This window comes from Oryzias latipes, chromosome 19 (genome assembly GCF_053564925.1).
Source record: "Oryzias latipes strain Hd-rR chromosome 19, Olatipes_Hd-rR_3.1".
Lineage (NCBI taxonomy): Eukaryota > Metazoa > Chordata > Actinopteri > Beloniformes > Adrianichthyidae > Oryzias > Oryzias latipes.
The window spans coordinates 14,644,614-14,663,140 of record NC_136255.1 but is presented as its reverse complement, the minus strand read 5'-3'; the positions used below and the strand labels follow the sequence as shown (position 1 = coordinate 14,663,140).

Sequence of the window (18,527 nt, the reverse complement as noted above, 5' to 3'; positions counted from 1 at the left end):
GCGCAGGGCTTCTTACTCACCCCGTCCTCCGTCTTCCACAGCCTCCGCTCGATCTCGTGTCCTACCGTGTGATTGAGCGGCAGAAAGGGCGAGCGCTGGGTGAGCTTTCCCAGCCGCCACAGCGCCACCAAGCGTCGCGGTCGCCGCTCTCGCGATACCGGCCTCCTCCGATGAGGCCACAGACTGCTGCCGCCGCCTTCCGGCGGAAGAGGGAGAGTGGTGATGTCATCCTCGCGAGGCCTCACCTGTTCGAGCGCACGTGCGTCTCTGTCCTTCTCCTCGTGTATTTCTCCTCTCCCCATCTGTTTTTCTTTCTTTTATTTTTTTTACTGTATCTCCATTCCAGACTCAAATGAAACCTACAGAGGGCATCTGCTTCATTTCTGTAACTGGAGACCTGCCAGCACCAGTTACAGACTCAGGGGCTATTCATAGAGAAGGTGAGAGGTCAGGGTGACACCTTTTAGTTCAACTGTGGAGGTGAGATTGTTTTTCACTCAGTCAACTATTTCTAGAACATGTGTTTGCTGTTAAAGCATTATTACTATTGCCTTTCCCAAACACATATATGCCACTCAAATCTTCAGATTTAGAATAAATCTTTTTAAAACTTCCTAATTTGAATTTCAAAACATTTTTCTGACACATTTCCATAATACATTTGTTTGAAGTAGGGATGTAACAATTAATTGACAAAGTGATCTATATTCCTACAATCCAACAAGATCAGTCTGTGTGAGAGGTTGTTCATTGACCAAAACCATCATGAAATGGTTTAAAAGTTAAATAAATTGATCATATCAATATTGAAAAATACCATTTGGATTGAGGCATGTTTGGTTTATTATACTGTAACGTAAAAACGACCAGGTGCCATCACAACACACATGTGATGTCAGCAAAAACTGATCAAGCCATCATTCCAGTCCAATTTGTGGAAACACTTGGAATTTTGCAGACATGTGACCATACGGCGTGGTTTGAGTAAGAGGTCCATTATCAGAAAGGACGGTGAAGTGAGTTAATTCTGATAATGGACACTCTAAACCGCTTATAACATGGTCACTTACAAAAGACATAAATATTTAAACAATGTTTAGTACTTTATTCTTGTTATTTTTTTGGTTTGAATCTCTTTTTCACAAAAAGCTGATTATTTGATACGTGGCAGAGTGCATTGTCATGGTAATGGCTGAGCCGCCCTAGACTGGAGCGGCAAAGGAAAGCGTTCTATATGCTGATCGTCACAATAGTACCGTAAATAATAAATCAGTTATTCTTTTTAACTCTTGTTTTTGTCCAGATGATGAAGCAAAAAATTGTTTCAAAGAAGCCAGTGCAGTGATATCGAACATTTAAGCTATGTGACCGGAACTTCTTTTTTAGGCGTTTATCACTGTCTACTATCACTTTTTAATCTACACCCAGCAGCCAATCAGAATCGAGTATTCACTCAGACCATTTTATAATGTTCTAATAATGATGTGTTTGTATTATTTTTTTGTGGAAAAACAACATTAGGTTAAACTTTATGGAACTGAAATGTGAATATTTTTGTTTTTAGCCTTCACATTTGTTGTTTGGCGTGACGATGGCTGCTGAGGGGCTGCCGCACAGCAACACCGTTCAGTGATCTTCAGGGACAGAAGAAATGAATGGAAGTGCTTCTCTTGTTTTGGAGATAAACACAAATCCTCAAGACTGGAGTGAGAAGAGTGAAAATGGGACATTTATTACACATTTACAATGTTTTTGTTTTTAATTTCAAGGCAAAGTAGTTATTTATTGCTATTCACACAGGTTTTACGTTAGACGACAGCTTTCTTAATACATTTAGGGGAGACAAAAGAATGAAAATAACCAAAATTAAGTATTTATTCTTCACCATCAAACTTCTTTGTCACAATTGATGCTTTATTTATGTTCGATAGATTTGATTGAATGTTCAGGTGGTTTTCATCAGCCTGTAACATGAATGTTAGCATCTTTAATATTCTTAGGTCTGGATACATGTGAAAGTGCATCAGATATGTATCACCGCATCAGTTATGGGAAAACAGGGTGTGTTGCGTCTCATTGTGTGTTTGTCTCGGATTGTATGCTTGTGTCGGCGTGGGCCTTCACAAGTCATCGGTCTCGCCGTCAAAAGCGACTTCCAGGTCCGTGTGGATGTGTGAGGCCTCGTCGCTGCAGACCCAACCGATGGGCGTGCGGTTGAAAGAGGGCCGGGAGCGGATGTCGGCCTGCAGGGTGGGGAGAGGCTCCAGCTCCTCGTTGGCAGTGTTAAGCTCTGGAAGCTCAAATGTCAACAATTTGGAGGCTTTATTAAAGCCTCCAAATGGTATAGCCATTCTGAGTAGGGAACAAAAACAGAAACATTGAAAGAAAGGAGGCAGAGAAGACGCAAAAAAAAAAGATTGCATTATCTTAAATCCTCAAGTTTCGCATCAGCTCTTCAATTTATGTAAATGAAACTGAGAAACATATACACAATACACTTTCTCCCTGCTCCTTTTTCAAAGGCTAAGCTAAAATGCAGCATCCTCTGCATATTTTACCCAGAGCTGCAATGACCTTTAGGATGCTAGGAGTAGGGGAAAACAAAAACGCTGGTAAATAAATTACCGATAAAACAGTAAGGGAATTAAAAAAGAGATCAGGACTTGGAAAAAACAGTCAAAAGTTTTTTTTAGTTAAAAAAAAGGGGTTGTGTTGTTACCAAGCAAAATTGAGATAGAAGATTTGTATAGATAAGTATATACAACCGAGCTTGTTTTGTCTTTTGTCAGACCCATCAAGGGTTGCCGCGTCTAATAAGCCTGCAATTTTTGACCCAACCCCTTGCAGTTACCCAGATTTGGGACTGGTATGTGACGACAATGAAAAATGTTGTCATTTGGTACCTTTGACTGTATATGCGAGCTGGACTGGATGACCTCCCCTCCACACACACACACATACATTCCAAATAGAAAGTACCTGCTGGTTCCAAGAAGGAAAAATACTGTAGATGTATTTTCATTAAAAAGGAAAAGAGCAATTACTCAGTCATTATATTTGTCAGAATAACCATTCATGTTCTGAGACCATTTTTAACATGTTCTTGCTAATCCACATTTTTTATGAGTTATTAACTGTCTGATCAGATGCCTCAATAAAAGCATGTTGTCTCAGGTGGAACATTTGAAGCATTTGATTGACAGATTTCATGTACCCTGCTTTCAAGTGATAGGGGTGTGAACTACTATCAAGCTTACTCTTGATTGCCAAGAGTGGTTACCATAGTGTAGACTGAGACGGACTCGGACCAATCACTGCTAACTGACGATTTCTGGTTCCAAAGAGGCGATGTTCGTATCGCAAAAAAACAATGAAGGTATTAGCTTTATTTCAGCGGAACCGCAAGTAAGTCACTTTCTAGGGGTAATGTCTCACTCACTCAGTCCAGTTCTCTTAAACGGTCGAATGTGCAGCAATAACCAAAATAACCTGGTTGTCTCAGGCGGTCTCCTATGAAAGGACTAGCCACATTCAACCCTGTTTAGGAGTCAAAAACAGGACAACATCCAACAACAACATGTTTTTAGGGTAATGTGTATTGTGCATTGTCATATTATTTACAATTCCAAGGCAGGAACCTGTCTACCAAATCTATTTAATATTATTAGTACTATTACTCACAATGTAATTATTTTTCTAGCACGTATGCTGAGTATTTCTGTATTAAGGAATAGAGATTTGGGGTTCAAATAAGAAAGTACACCTGATGACCATTAATAAAGGTAAAAAGAGACAAAAAACAATTTAAAAAGATGTCATTTAAAGAAATATTCAAGTTAAAAAGGTAAATATTCTTGCAGATACAAACAGATTTGGCGATTCAAAAATAACTCATTCTATAAAAAAAAATGGTATTGAGGAGAGAGTTGAAAGCCATGGAAACACAGCTGGGGAGGAAGTTGATTTTCACTGCTGATGAGCAGCAATCTGCAGGTTGTCATAGCAATGTGGCTTCTGCATGAGAGTCACTTAGGCCAAACTGATGTTGCCGTCATGACTGACAGAGTCAGGATTGGATACATTTTTGCAAAGACTCAAACGTTTGTTGCAGCTCTTTGACTTTGTGAAAAAGGTTGGATAAAATCAGACAAAGCATGAAAAAAAATAAAAAGGTGAAAGCCAAACAAAAGCTGTACTGGCTGTATCTTTAAAAATGACAAAGGGAGTATGGGGATAGCGTGGATTTTCACAGGAATGTCTCATTAAATGAGACAAATGTGCAGCAGGAGGGGACTGTAATGACTTGTGCATGCAGAGTTTCAAATTATAACATGTCAGTCATAATTTATTATCTACACTAAAAAATATAGAAGCGTTCCTGTTGAAAGAATAATAGACATATTTGAATTGTGGTTTTACAGAATTATGAAAAAAAACAACACATAACTTTTTTAGAAACTCCAAGATAATTCCCACACATATTAAAAATGTAATATAAAATTGAAACTTGTATGTTGTACATCGGGCAACATTAAAGACTGATGTTAATGGGATGAACTATTACTTTCACTTAACCCCTTGATGCTTGAATTTTTTTCCAGCTTTGAAAAAAAAAATCAATTACGTTTTTGCTTTCAAGATGTGAAATTTGGAGCAGAAGTGGTTTAACGCCAATTGATATTTGCATCAATATGCGTCAAGGGGTTAAAGCACACACTTTCTGCATAACAATGGTATAACATCACACCTAAAAGCAATACTAAGTACTTTTTCATTCCAAAGAAATTTGTTGTCGCTTTAGAATGGTCTGGCAGACTCAGTTTGATATGTCTGGAAGTGCTAAAAATACCCGACTCGTTTTTGGTTTGGCCACTTTTGCACACATCACTCTAAATTGAATTCACCCAGCTGAAAATGCCCCTCAGTTACAGCAGATGTCTGTTTGGTGGCGGTGTTGCCTCACAGAGCTCTTATTAGTAAGAACAGGGAGAAAAACTTGTCCTAGTTGTTCAACTTGTGTCCATGCAAATTCAATTGTCATGTAATTTCTTGAATTATCCCGACCTTTATCTGATAACAGCGATATTAAGCCAGTTTACATTCCCACGAAATCAAACTGGGTATCATCAAATAAATGGGATAACCACAGCCTATAAAAACAACCTGCACTCATTTGGTCTCTGTTAGATCTTCTTTGTTTTGGCACCATCCAAGTTAAGTTTGTTTCACTCTAACCTAGTTTCTGTCTGTTACCAAGTATTTGTTAACCTTAACGACTATGACAGAGCTTTTCTATTCTTGGGTCCAACCGTGGACTGAATATGAGAACTGGACCAAGTGAGTGTGTTGTGAACCATAGAAAAATGACTTAAATCTGGCTCCAACAAAATGAAGTCAATTTTGTCACCATTTTTTTTTGGGATGTGGACGCCACCATGTTGGAACCAGACGATGTCAGTAAGCAATGATTGGTCTGAGTCAACATTTCTACTTTCACTCTCACTAATCAGGAGGGAGCTTGTTGGAAGTTCACACTCTTACCACTTGAAAGCAAGCTCAGGGCAATTTGTCAATCAAGCATTTTGAGTGTTTAATGCAGAGGCCAGCAGGCACGACATACTTCTATTGAGGCATCTAATAGGTCAGTTTATAACTTGCACTACAGACAAAATATGGAGAGAAAAAACTGCTAGAAATTTTTTATAAAATGTTTTAGAGAAGGAATGATTATTTTAACAAATAGAATGACTAAGAACCCTTATTCCTCAATAAAAGTCTATGGGAGTTTGGCTTTTTGGAACCAGCAAGTGCTTACTATTTGGAATGCGAGGGTGAAGGGGTAACACAGTCCAGTTTTATATACAGTTGATGGTTTTGATTCACTGACTGCTATGCCCCCGGAAGGAATCGTTTACAGACCTTACCAACTGCACTACAGCTTGTCTGTTCTTGGGGTCCAGCATTCAAACTTGATATAAACATGCAATTTTTTTAAAGTATAACGTATTTTTTGCTGTGTTACTGTCTGTACCTGTTAAAGCTCTTGTACGTGGGCATCTCTGGGTGGTCTTTAATAGGTCCCGGCATGGAAGGCTTCAGAGTGGCTCTTAACTCTTCATTGTCCTTCATTGCTCGTTCCCAGGGGGAAACGTAGGTACGTACATACTCCTTCCTTCTCTTAGCCTTCTCTGCCTCTTCATCCACACTCTGATCCACAACTGGACACATGTTAGAAATGGCTTGTAAATGAAATAGGAAGTTTTACTGGAATAAAAGTATTTTAAATATTTTTTTTTAAAATGCACATAGCCACACTTTCTTCCTTTGGTTTCTCAGGCTTTGGTGGAACTGGAGGGGACATCAACAGGTTCTGGAGATTCTGCTAAAAAAAAAAAAGAAAAGCAAAATAAATCTCTTTTTGACACATTTCTGCACAACAGATCTTTTCCTTTTACTGCTTACTAAATTCTCATTGGTAACAATAAACCTCTCGACTCTCTGCTGCCTCATTTGGAACATCTTGGACCCTTTGTTCTTGAGCAGGGACAGCTCCTCCAACATCAAATCTTTGGGCGTCTTGATCTTGGTGCCAAGATCAAGTTCAGCAGCTTCAGGGTCCAGCTCATCCTCTGATGAGAAAAGCCAAGGATGACACCAAAAGATTTAAGGCTTTCAGCATGAGATAGGTGAGGATTTACAAATAGCTTGACATTTCATTTTATTTCCAATAGTGTTTGTATGGCAAAAAAAAAACAAGGAACGTAAGGACGTTACAAAGTTACAACCAGCTTTAATCATTCCTGCTAACCCTACAGTCAACTTCTCTTCGGTCATTGTTATTCTCAGTGTTCTTGGTCAGACATTTACTCAACTAATTGCCATCTTTCTCATGCACTTTAAATTTCAACAATGTCTGCTTCTCTGTGACCATTTCTTTTATGATCATCATCTGAAGTCTTATCTCTACTGTGCCCTGTTGATCCCTGGCTCTCCCCAGAAAGAGTGCTATTTCTTCACCAAGAGACTTTTCCATTCTCCAACAAAGTACAAACTATTTCAAAAATAAACTTTGTTCAGGGTTATTTTAACAGTTATTGTTTTCTCTATTTATCTACCTTAGCTGTGTTAATGTTGTTCATTTTCCTTTACACTTGACTTCAAATCAGTACTGTATTTTCCGCACATCCTCAATGTCCTTATATATAAGGTGCACCAAACTAGTAACAGGATGGTTCAGTTGCCTGCGTGCAGCACTGGTGCATGACGTTGTTTCATAGGGGGTGTGATGAGCTTCATCCATTGTGGGACTTTAGGCAAGACCCTTCACGCTACTCCCTATGTAGCCTCAAGGAAGTCCAGGTTTGGATCTCCCTGTACCAATACCCAACTTGGATATATTACAGGGTTGTGTCAAGGAGGCCATCCAACATAAAATCATTGCCAAATCAAATGTCTGGATCAGTGAAAGCTGATTTGCAGGGGCGACCTCTGAGGGGATGTGCCAAAAGGTGGACAACAGAAGGCGCACTATATAAACTATAAGGCACATTAAGCGAGATAATAAAATCAGAGATATGTTTATCAGTCAGACTTTATTGACTGCAATCAAAAAAACATTAGAACTTTTTTGTTATATGCTACATGTTAGCCACGTTAGCATTTTTACAATATATGTTACTCCAACCGTGTTTGCAATACATTTAAAAAAAAGACTGATGCACTAAAAATAAACTTTCCTGTGACTATGCCTAACCTTGTTAGTTCATTCATTCATCTTCTAACCCGTTTGTTCCCTTTTGGGGTCACGGGGCTGCCAAAGCTTATCCTGGCCGCCAGTTTGTCGCAGGGCCACAATCACACACCATGCACACTCACATTCACACCAAGTGACAATTTAAAGTAACCAATTAACCTATGAAGCATGTTTCTGGACGGTGGGAGGAAGCCTCAGTCCCCGGAGAAAACCCACGCATGCACGGGGAGAACATGCAACTTCACACAGAAAGGTCCCCCATTGATGTTCTGTTTCAGGTCCCCCAGCCGGGACTTGAACGAGGGGCCTTCTTGCTGTGAGAGTGCTAACCACTGCCCCACCGTGCAGCCAAACTTGTTAATAACACATTTAAAAACACAGTCAGACACCCAATCTTGTTCACGAAAAATAGACTGACATTTTGACAGAGCTCCATGTACCTCTCAAAATCGCTTTGACATCAATGAGCACAACCAGAATTTATCCATATGCCCCTTACATAGTAGTTATGAAAATTCTGAAGATTCTACTAAAAAAAAAAAAAGAAAAAAGATGGACTAAAGGACCTGTGTTGAGCTGCTTTAGCTTTAAAGACCCACTTCAATAAAAATTGTGTTTATTGGTGTTTTTCACATCTTTCTCATAATGGAGGACATGTAAAAAATTAAGCTTAAAATTGCATTTCTGCGTACTTTTTTCATTCAAATCATGACAAATCGGAAGCATGCAAAAAATATTTTGTTGGAAAAAGATCGTATTTGTTGCCTAAAAAAAAGGCTGAGCGGACCACAAACTTCCTTCTCCACTAAAACAGAGAGCTCTCAGCACTTGGGAGGAAAGTAGTAGAAGTTGTAGGTAGAAGTTGGGGAGTTCCACTTACAACTCCTACTACTGCCTCTCAGCAGAAACTATGCCCCGGAAAATGACACAGGTTTTTATAAATTTTGGCTAAAAATGCCATAATCATTATTAAAAGACAGCTGGGAACACTAAAAAAGGTCTGATTGGAGATAGGTCTTTAAGTGGTACATATGTTTGAAGTAGGAATTCAGATGAGATGTTGAGCCGAGCTGAGAAAAAGGGGTATTGGGGATGTGAAAACATGGCTTTTTTGTATTTGCTTTTTTTTTATCTACAGAGAAGAGTCCTAATTTTGGTCTGCAACCAATGGAAAGCTGTGATAGATTTCATTCCTCCACCGTGGTCCTTGTAAAACGTTCTCCCCATCTGCCACATACACTCTGATATCACTCATAACACCTGGAGTTCAGCCATAAACCCCCCGCACACATGCACAAATGTATCCATAAAGCTGGAATTTGGCATTGCCGTGTCGCAGTGAGCTCTCAGCAGTACCTCGTAAATCAGCCTTGTGCACACAGTGTGCATGTGTGAGGGAGATAGTGCGAGGACATAATTGAGGCTGGCTGAGTTGGTGGGAAAGTGTCCCGTGGGGAAATTTATTAGTATTAATTGGGAAAAGTGCTAAGCTGCAAGCATACTGAGTTCTGTGGACAAACTGACAGAGGCACGAGAGGACAGATGGACCATACACAGCCTGGCAAAGACTGAGGACAGGCAGGGAGAATGGCACAGTGGACGAATGATTGAGAGATGTGCGGGTATTAACTGGAGCAAAATATTGGGTAAGCAGGATAAGCTGCTGAATGACTAACTGACTGAAAACAAACGGCAATGATACAGATGTGGCAGCAGATGTGGGCTGGTTAACAAAAAAAAGGTTCAATAAGAAAAATATGCTAAGGTTGTTGAACAACAGATGCATGTGGAGCAGCTCTTTGATTTGCTTATTGGCTTGTATTTTATTAAATCCTCAACTTTGGCTGCGGAGCAGGCAGATCCCTTTTTGTCGTTTTTGGAAGATGATTTTTAGGTATGATCCAAAAGTGATTCATGTCTGGTGGCCTTTGCCAGGTGCAATTCCTCTACCACACTCAACACTTTAAGTGGATTCCTTCATGGGGCTGTTCTGCTGGAAGCTTGGTCTTCCACAAATGAAAACAAAAGCACAATGTCACTCATGTTCCCCCCTGAGGGGACACACTTTGACCAGTATATTGCAGTCTATTTAAGTGTAAATCATGAGCAGATTTGTCTAAAAATCCAATCTTGCAAGAATGGAGGATTGTATATTTGACTCAAATATACTTTTTTTTACTCTAAATTACCTCACCGGGCCAATCTTATTTACGTTGAAATGAGCTACTCCTTTGAGTGACAATACCAATATGTTTTAAATATATACGTTAATAATATAACTTTTTTGCTTAATTACCACCTCTTAATAAATGGGCATCATATTTTGCTTTTGAAATGGAACCTGGTCGATTTCTGTATCATATCAGTTTTAGAAGCCTTCCATTTTATTCTTAGTTTTGGGGTTAAAGAGAAAAGAGTTATTGATGAAATCTTTATGCTCATCTGAAAGGTCCACAGTCTTTCCTGCTAAATCTGTTTATTCACCTGTTTCTTCACCTTTTCTTCTCTCGTTGGTGTGATAAATACACTTGCAATCACATATATATATATGTGTGTACGTGTGTGTGTATACATATATTTGTCTATGCAAAAAAAAAAAAAACTTGTAGCTCCACATTATTTTATAATAACATAACGAATAATGGTATAGAGAGAACTTCTGAAAGACCCACTCCAATGAAAATGGTGTTTTGGGTGCACAAAGTTCTGACTGTTGAACTGTATAACAGTAAAGGCCCCACCTGAACTCAAGTAACAAGCACAAAAGCAGAGCTTGTTTTTGTATAGAAAGCCTACACCCAGATATATACCATTGACTCTATTAATGACATGTAGCTCTATCATCAATGGGAAATTTAGGGATTCATTACATGTCAAGTTTCTTTTAGGAATACTTAACACTTAAGCATTAAAGGGTAAGTCCAAACATTTCACGCAAAGACATTTAAGTGCAAAAATATAATCTATTGCAAAAAAAATCCCCTCTGTGAATTCATCTGATTATCCATCACATGTTTTTCTTAAATGGGGGACCTTGACCTGTCCCCAGGTGACACCCAAGATGCTGTGCCGTTGTTGTTGGAGATGACTGATAAACCAACAACTGCACAGCATTTGAGAGTCACATCTCCATCTGGAACCATTAAAACACCCTGATATAATTTTTGTTTTAACTTAAATAAACGGCCTCCCTCGAGTCATTGGGTTTTCTGTGATCCCAAATGAGATCAAGCAGCCACATAAAAAACAAATAGAATAAAACCAATTTTTTTTACTTTTTTGTCATTTCTAAAAACCTTAGAGCCTCAGCTACAACTGAAAACAATGTGATTTAGTTTGAGTTTTTATGCAAATTTATGTTTCACAGTTTGAACAGATGGACCGACTGATCGATCTGGCAGGGGAAACACCATTAAACATTCTGTTTGTGTGAGTCTTTCCAGTGTATAAAACAGGAAGGGACTATTGGAAGAAATACAAGATGGATCCAGAACAGACATTTATGTGAAGCTCGACTAAGCAATAACAATTTTTTGCACCGTTTTTGAATAAAATGCATTGCTTGAATTGTAGTTAATGCACAGTCTCATACAGTTTAAGTGAGAAAAGAATCTCCATCTGGTATTAAGTGACAAATTTATGGCTGCTTTGCTACCTGATAATGACCCACGTCCCTCCAAGACATGCCACACGCACATTCCATATTATGTTACTGCTTGGACTTAGTGCACATCCTTATTTAATTGCAAAAGCAAACCACATGCAGTAATTCAAAGCAGTGCAGCTTAGTTTACATGCATACCAGGTGTGCATGAAATAAATAGGTGGGTTTTTCTACTGTATTACCATTAACATTAATGGGTTTTATAACTATTTGGATGACTTTGAGTGCATTTTACCATTCTGGCTGATGTTGGACAGGTCAGTGATGATCTTATTGGCCTTCTTCCTCTTGCTTGGAGGGACAGGAGTTGTAAGAGACATGGCTAAAAAAGAGCAGATCAGAAACTCTTTCACTTCTCACAATTTATTTCACAATTGAGAGCAGCTTCATTACTCACACAATTCTACTTTAGGACAGTATTCCCTCGTTTATCGCTGAGGTCACATTCTAAAAATAACCTGCAATGTGTGAAAACTGCAAAGTAGGATTACAGATGTTCACTACACATTTTATACACTTTTCTCTCTTGTTTAAACTCTCAAAGTTCAAACATTCGTGGAAGAGTAAGTCCAGTATTATAAAAGAAAAACAAAGATCTGATTGTGATCAAAGATTTCTGCAAGTCTGGCAGAAAAGAGAGGAGATTGATTGACAAGGTCTACAGCCAATCAGGATGCAGAACACAGTAAAAAATGAAAAATAAAACCATGCCGAATTGCACCGAAAAAAAAATGTACATAACAGAGAGACAAAAGATAGTGAGGGAACATTGTGCAGTAACGAAAATCCGAAGGCTTGATGTTGACTCAGTTGAAGAAAACAAAAATAACTTGAAAGTCTGATAACAGATGAAAATATTCTTAAAAACCAACGATGATCATCTTTTGCTCTTTTTTTGAAATCTTTCCTATTGGTCTTCCTAATGATGATCATGCCGTTTTTTGCTAAAAAAACAAAACAAAACTGTGTTATTTTGTAGGACGTAGTTTCTGCAGAGCAGCAGTAGTTCATAAAAAATTCACCTCTGAGTTGTGGGCGGGGCTGTTGGTGCGAAGCAACTTTGCCCCACTTCCTGTCACCCAGCTGTTTACACTCTCTCCCAATAGCTTCCAGCTTCCCCACTCCAGTCTTATGTAAAAGTGTTTCCAGTGGTCTTCTCATTATGATTATGCTGTTTTTACCTAAATTTTGCTAAAACGTGATGTCGAAGCTGTGCGTCTACATCACAGAGACAAGCTTTTTCTATCAGGATTTTTTTGACTGCTCCTGATTCACAACAATTTGAATGAAGACTTACTCAGAAATGCTATTTTAAGCTTTATCTACTTAATATATGTCCTTTAACGTGAGAAAAATACAACAAGAACATGTTGAAAATCATGTTCTTGTGGTATTTCATAGCAGGAACTCTGTGATCTAAAATTCGTAAATTGAAAAACTATTGTTACATACCCATATGTAACAGGAAATTATATTAATTCCATAGCTCTGTTAAATAATAGAAAAAAAACAGATCATAACATTAATATACTGATGCATTTTTTGTTGCAAGGCGAGAAAGCTGACCAAATAAACAATGCAGAAGTGGTGAGAAAAAAGAGCAGCAGACATCCCTCATCTTAGGAGAAATTTCTTAAAAGAAAGCCATGTTCGTCATGAGAGATGATAATAAAAAAATGATGAAACAAATTAAGAAAAACCCGAGCAGGCAGCAGAGGGATCCACGCTTCCCTGCTCCCGCCGGACAGCGACAGGCAAGCGGGACGAGGATCCCTACTTCCCCAGCACGTTTACTACCAGTACGGGCGGAGCGGGCACACTCATTCCAGCCCCTGGACCTGTCCAGGTGTGCCCAACAGGAGGGGACAGGCTCAAGCAGCACCATGACCCCGAAAGGGATAGAGTGGGTTAAGAAAATTGATGGAAAATAACAAAATATTGTTTTTTTTCTGCAAAGTTGTGCAGAAAGTATTCATTTGTGCACAACTTTGTCTTTATGAGGTTTCTTTTTGACAGATTCCTTACCCCATACACACAGCCTTAGTAGGAACACAAAAAAAATAAACCCATAACACTGACTTGACCTGAATGAGACAAAAGGTCCAAATGGAGCATCTTTATTGATCCCAGAAATTTGTATGCGTTCTATAAAAACAAAACAGATAAAAACTGAATAGTTCACAATGTCATTGTTGTTGCTAAAAAATTCACTTTTTCATTTGAGATAAAGAATCTGTAGTCTTTTAGATGTGTTTGTCCTTTTTTTGTTCTAAAGGATCGATTTTACATTTGTGCAGCTTTCTTCCACCTCTTTCTTTAGTTATCAATGAATTGATTTGCTTTTAATCAATATGTTCCACTTTGTTAGTTTGTTTACTATGAAAAACTAAAGAGAAAAATGTTTTTTACTGTAACAAAGTTAAACGGAAATCCTCAGAATTATCTGTAGCTGGATCTCATTATATTTTAGGTGGGCCTCTTATCCATTCTTATCCAGAAAGTTGTAGCTCATTCCCATTTGGGGGTAATGAAGTTGCACACTGGCTCCAGATTGGAGTGAGCTTCAGGGAGTTCCTTAATCAAGTTAAGCCTACTTTAAGCATTGTGTGTAACCTTTGCATGCCCTTGAGGCAACACATTTCCGTTTGGAGCTGGTGTCCTTCCTGTCCAAATGCTCAGAAGAGGTGCAGGCTGTATGTCGCTGTCAGTTGCGCAGGTCGAAAGCAATTATCTAAAGCTGGAGGTAAGTCCCAGCACAAGAGAAAAAGCAGGACGGCCCATCCGCAGGGAGGCAGTTAATGTAATTGCTTTTCATCCGTTGTAATTGAAGCCCATTTCCTAGCTGGGGATTCAGTCCTGTGTGAGCTATTTTTATGAGCCCATGTTCCATGTCGCTCTGGTGAGTGGGATAGTCATCAGCGCAAAGCATACAAGTGCATACACACCAACTGTCCGTGGAGCTGCACTCAACCATCTTTTCTCCTGTGATTAATGTGCGGCAGACGGATTATAATCTGGAGATTACAGGTGTTTTGGGAGGTTCTGGTGAATGCAGGCGGCTGACGGCAGCTACAGGGGCTGTGTGCAAAAAGCTGGGTCCTGTTACCGCCTCGCTAAAGAGAAGAGGCGCTCCTGTCCCCCTCGACCAGCCTGTTTTAGCTCCAGATAAATCTCAAAGGGACAGCTGAGGAGGGAAGACATCAGTCAGCACATTCCCAAACACACACACATACATCCATCCCTGCGGACTAAAAACTCCACTGCAGAAGGCCACATTCCTCTCTGGCTAGTGTTAGGTAAGAACTGGATCGCCGTGCCCCAACTAGGGTACCTGAATTAGTTTTACCTGCAAAATGTGCAATTATTCAAAAAAAAGTATGCCATTTATCCCAAATAGGTATGCAATTTAATCATAAATCACAGTGGAATTTGACAGTCTATAAAGCAGTTTTTTGTTGAATAATTTATTATCACTGATTTACCCAATTTAGTTTCTTGGGGCTCTATTCAACAATGATCTCCACCTCAGATTAATTTAAATGAACAATTTTCACTTTTTTGGACCCTAGATATTCAGATGAAATCGAGATTTAGGCCTTAATTGTCTGTGTCAGATAATCCTGGAAATTACAAAATCTGTGAGGTTTCTTCCCCTTCATCAGTGTTGAAACACCTCCTCACTTTTCCGCCTCTTACCTGAAAGACCAAAGTATCCAAAGTAAGACACAGGTCCCTGAGAAACAGAAATTTAGACTCCCAGAGCTGGTATTGTAGCACCTGCCCTCTTCTGTGGCCTGCAGAGAGTGAAACCTTATCAGCGGGGTGTGCTCCGGTGCTATGGACCAGGCCTGGAGGGGTGGGGTGAACTGAAGAGGGGACACTGAGATGATTTAATGAAGCGGGGGTTCTGAGTACAAAAGTTGTCAAAATTTAAAATGTAAAGAAGTTTTGGATTCAGATTTTGCACCATGTTATAGAAATGGAAAGAAATCGAGCCCAATGAACTCAAAAAAAAAAAAAAAAAGCCAATACGACGGAGTATTGTGGTCACCATGAAAGAAAAACAGATAATATATGAGAATAAAGTTGTAAAAATATTAGAATGACGTCCAAAATTTACAAGAATAAAGTGATCACATTATGGAAATACATGTCAACATTTTACAAGAACAAAATCTCATATTCATTTTGTTGTTGACATTTCCAAAAACATGTCTTTAACCTCGTAAACTCTCAATTTATACTTATGTAATTATATTTTTAATATCGTTACATATTGAAATTTTTACTCATATTTCTACAAATTTATGTACAATTTTGACTTTTTTGTCATGATTTTACAACTTTTTCTTGTTTTGTTTTTTTGGTTCATTTACTTATTTATTTTATGACTCTGTCATGAAATACATCTGAAGTGAATTACAGTAAAAATATTTTTTTAAATATACTTTTTTTTTTAATATATTTGAATGTGACATTCCTACTTATTTTTTTAAAATATTTGTTGGTTTTATAGTTAATTGAGAATAATCAATTGAAAACCATTGGGTATAGTTGAAATTGTACGACGGGAAAGCAATAAAAAGTTATATTACGAAAAAAAGTCGTTAATTTGCTAAATTTTAAAAATAAATGTTTCTAGTAAATTTACTAGATTCTAGTCGAAGTGAGGACACTTTGTGCTCATCGTGAAGCTTGCTAACATTCTCAGATAGTTATTGAATTTCTTTTTGAAGTAATTTTCCAAGCAGTAGTCTCGACAAGCATTCCAAAAATATTTCAGGAAACTGAAACGTATTAGTTGTATTAATCTTAATCATTTGTATTTCTGAGGCAATAAAAACCTACATGATCAGAAGCAACTAGTACAGTTTAGAAAGTTTTAATTGTGCTACAGTGGCAAAGTGAACTTTTTTGATTCCATTACATTGTTTCTGGTGGTTATAGGTTGGAGCCAGTGTTAGGTCGCACATCATTTCCCATCAGTGTGGGTAAAGAAGCATTGATGACATGGATCAAAATTCCGTTTTAACCATATTATTTCAAATTAATTGCCACAACTACTCATCCCCAGAGATGTAACAGTGTAACAACATTGCAGATATGAAATATGTGATGATTTGGGGGATTAAAGTACCAACACCTTTAATAAATTTAAAGATGATGACACTGTGTATAATTGAATAAAAAATACTTTATTTAAAAACAAACCTAAAATAGAAATTTCACTTTTCCAACGCCATCATATTTAGTGATGAGAATTGAGCAATATTTAGTGATTGTTTCCAAACTCCACTCTTTCGTAATCTCCTTCTTTCTCCAACTTTGTAGCAAGTAGTACTCTTATTCTCATTTTTTTCTTTCTTTGTTTTCACGTAATTTATCTTTTTATTTAATAGATTTTATATAAATATATATATATATAATATAAATTTGTCCTAAATTTGGTTAATAAGAAAGGTAAATCTAATTTCAGGGGGCCATGACACCACCAATTGCAGCAACAATGCATCTTGGGATTGCATACATATTATCAATACTCATATGCTTTGCAATCAAAACTCACTGTACTGAATAGAATGTAATCATTGATTGTGAACAGCATTTACAGATGTGCAAACACTGCACGTTCCCGGGCACAGAACAAATGCCTGCCATTATTTTTTGAGTGGGCAGGTTTTCTAGCCCAGAACCTCTGTTTACTTTGTGATTTACCACTTTGTCTTTTTTTAAGTCATTTGCTCTGATACACATGTTCATCCACCAAATTCTGTCCCTCCAATTTTGTTTTTACTAGTTTGACCCTTCATATAAAATTACTTTTTTGCAACTCCCTAAGTTTTGCCCAAAACATTTAATTACAAACAGCAGACGAGGATAACTCTGGGCCTTGTTCTGTTTGTTGTGCAGATATCCTTGGCCTGCCCACAGGGGAAAACCTGAATCAGGTGGGCTGAGACTCTAACATGCTGTGTGTGCAGGGATGGTGGGAAATGAGGCAGCAGAGCAGCCCTCATCCATGGAGCTGTCTATCGCTGGCAGACAATTAGAAGCAAAGGAAAAGCCCTCCTTTTAATTCTCTTTTTAAGCTTCCAAGCGTAAAAAATACGTAAAAATATTTTCTCTTAAAAATGTCAGTTTTGAAAATCCCAAATGTTGATCTGAATTGATGAGTGTCAGACGTCAGGTAATGCATATTGGAAAAAAAAAAAAAACAGTATCTTTCCCTAAAATGTAAAAAATTTTCTAATAATATACTTAGCACCTATTTTATTTAATAATCTTTTGATCTTTTAAAAAAGTGTTTCCAATGGTCTTATTATTATGATCATGCATTTGTTTGCCAAAATAATAATAATAAAAACTGCTATGTTATAGCCCAGTTTAAGTTGTGGGCAGAACTTGTGGCACAAACCAACTCCGCCCCCACTTCCCATCACTCATTTGTTTACATTCTCTCCTGCTAGCTTACAGCTCCTCACAACCCCAAGCTAACACTAGTGGTGCAACAAAAATGGGGAGCAATATTGGAGCCATCCAGTTTCGAGTCCGATGTCAGTTCAGACGAGGAAAACGATAGACGTGGATGAAAGTAGTCGTCTACAAGTGGATGGATCAAGAAGGAACGCAGCATGGGTGTGTTTCCTTCCAATTTTACTTTCTACATTTATTGTCTGCTCCTGATTCACAATGATTCGAAAAAAGAAATTCTCAGAAATGCAATTTTAAGCTTAATATTCTTAATAAATGACATCCATCATCAGAAAAATACCACGGTGACATGTTAAAAACACAGTTTTCCTCGAAGTAGGTCTTTAAGTATTTCAAGGATCAAAGCCATGTAGTTTTCATTAAATCAGATTGACTTTGTTTTGCTTTCTCATTCACAAACCAACACAGACATTTTTTAGGTGTTGATCTAAAACTGAAATGTACTATGGCCTTGTTAAAGAACAGCAAAAAACAAACAATTAGACACCTGTTTTTCCTTTTTCTGATCATGCAATGAGACCACCAGAAACCAAGAATGACTCACTGTTTCCATTCAATCCCCCAGACTCCCACCCATTCATACACCATCAGCCCTGCTAACCCAAAAACCCAGTGCCA

At 38.2% G+C, this 18,527-nt stretch overlaps 2 protein-coding genes and 1 long non-coding RNA gene across 7 annotated transcripts in view; 1 reads left to right on the top strand and 2 right to left on the bottom strand.

Annotated features, from left to right (window-relative positions):
- Nucleotides 1–162, bottom strand: part of usp54b (ubiquitin specific peptidase 54b) — a 74,335-nt gene extending 74,173 nt beyond the window's left edge. For all 3 annotated transcript variants that reach the window (XR_002872057.2, XR_013651496.1, XM_023949176.2), the window contains exon 1: nt 21–162. The gene's annotated coding sequence lies outside the window, so the exon portion shown is untranslated. The remainder of the gene's footprint in view (nt 1–20) is intronic.
- Nucleotides 119–4,189, top strand: LOC105356570 (uncharacterized). 2 transcript variants are annotated; one of them, XR_002292555.3, is made up of 3 exons: nt 119–259; nt 347–480; nt 1,565–4,189. It is a non-coding gene; the product is annotated as an uncharacterized LOC105356570 (long non-coding RNA). The 2 variants fall into 2 exon arrangements; XR_910682.4 differs by having other exon boundaries at nt 347–440; nt 1,565–1,702.
- On the bottom strand, nt 1,708–15,256 carry myoz1b (myozenin 1b). 2 transcript variants are annotated; one of them, XM_023949181.2, is made up of 6 exons: nt 15,114–15,256; nt 11,653–11,739; nt 6,463–6,629; nt 6,316–6,382; nt 6,032–6,218; nt 1,708–2,352 (listed from the first exon to the last, which is right to left on the bottom strand). In XM_023949181.2, exons 2-6 carry the CDS (start codon nt 11,735–11,737, stop codon nt 2,121–2,123), a joined length of 738 nt encoding a protein of 245 aa, XP_023804949.1. In that variant the 5' UTR covers nt 11,738–11,739; nt 15,114–15,256; the 3' UTR covers nt 1,708–2,120. The 2 variants fall into 2 exon arrangements, with proteins under 2 accessions (XP_023804949.1, XP_023804950.1); XM_023949182.2 differs by having other exon boundaries at nt 6,316–6,379; nt 15,114–15,250.
- Nucleotides 15,257–18,527: the final 3,271 nt, after the last annotated feature.

Excerpts from the sequence above, each read along its gene's own strand:
- myoz1b (XM_023949181.2), bottom strand. The coding sequence starts at position 11,737 with ATGTCTCTTACAACTCCTGTCCCTCCAAGCAAGAGGAAGAAGGCCAAT. Across the intron at positions 6,630-11,652 it reads GTCCAACATCAGCCAGAATG|AGGATGAGCTGGACCCTGAA; the intron begins GTAAAATGCACT and ends TTTTCTCATCAG. Across the intron at positions 6,383-6,462 it reads TTGTTACCAATGAGAATTTA|CAGAATCTCCAGAACCTGTT; the intron begins GTAAGCAGTAAA and ends TTTTTTTTTTAG.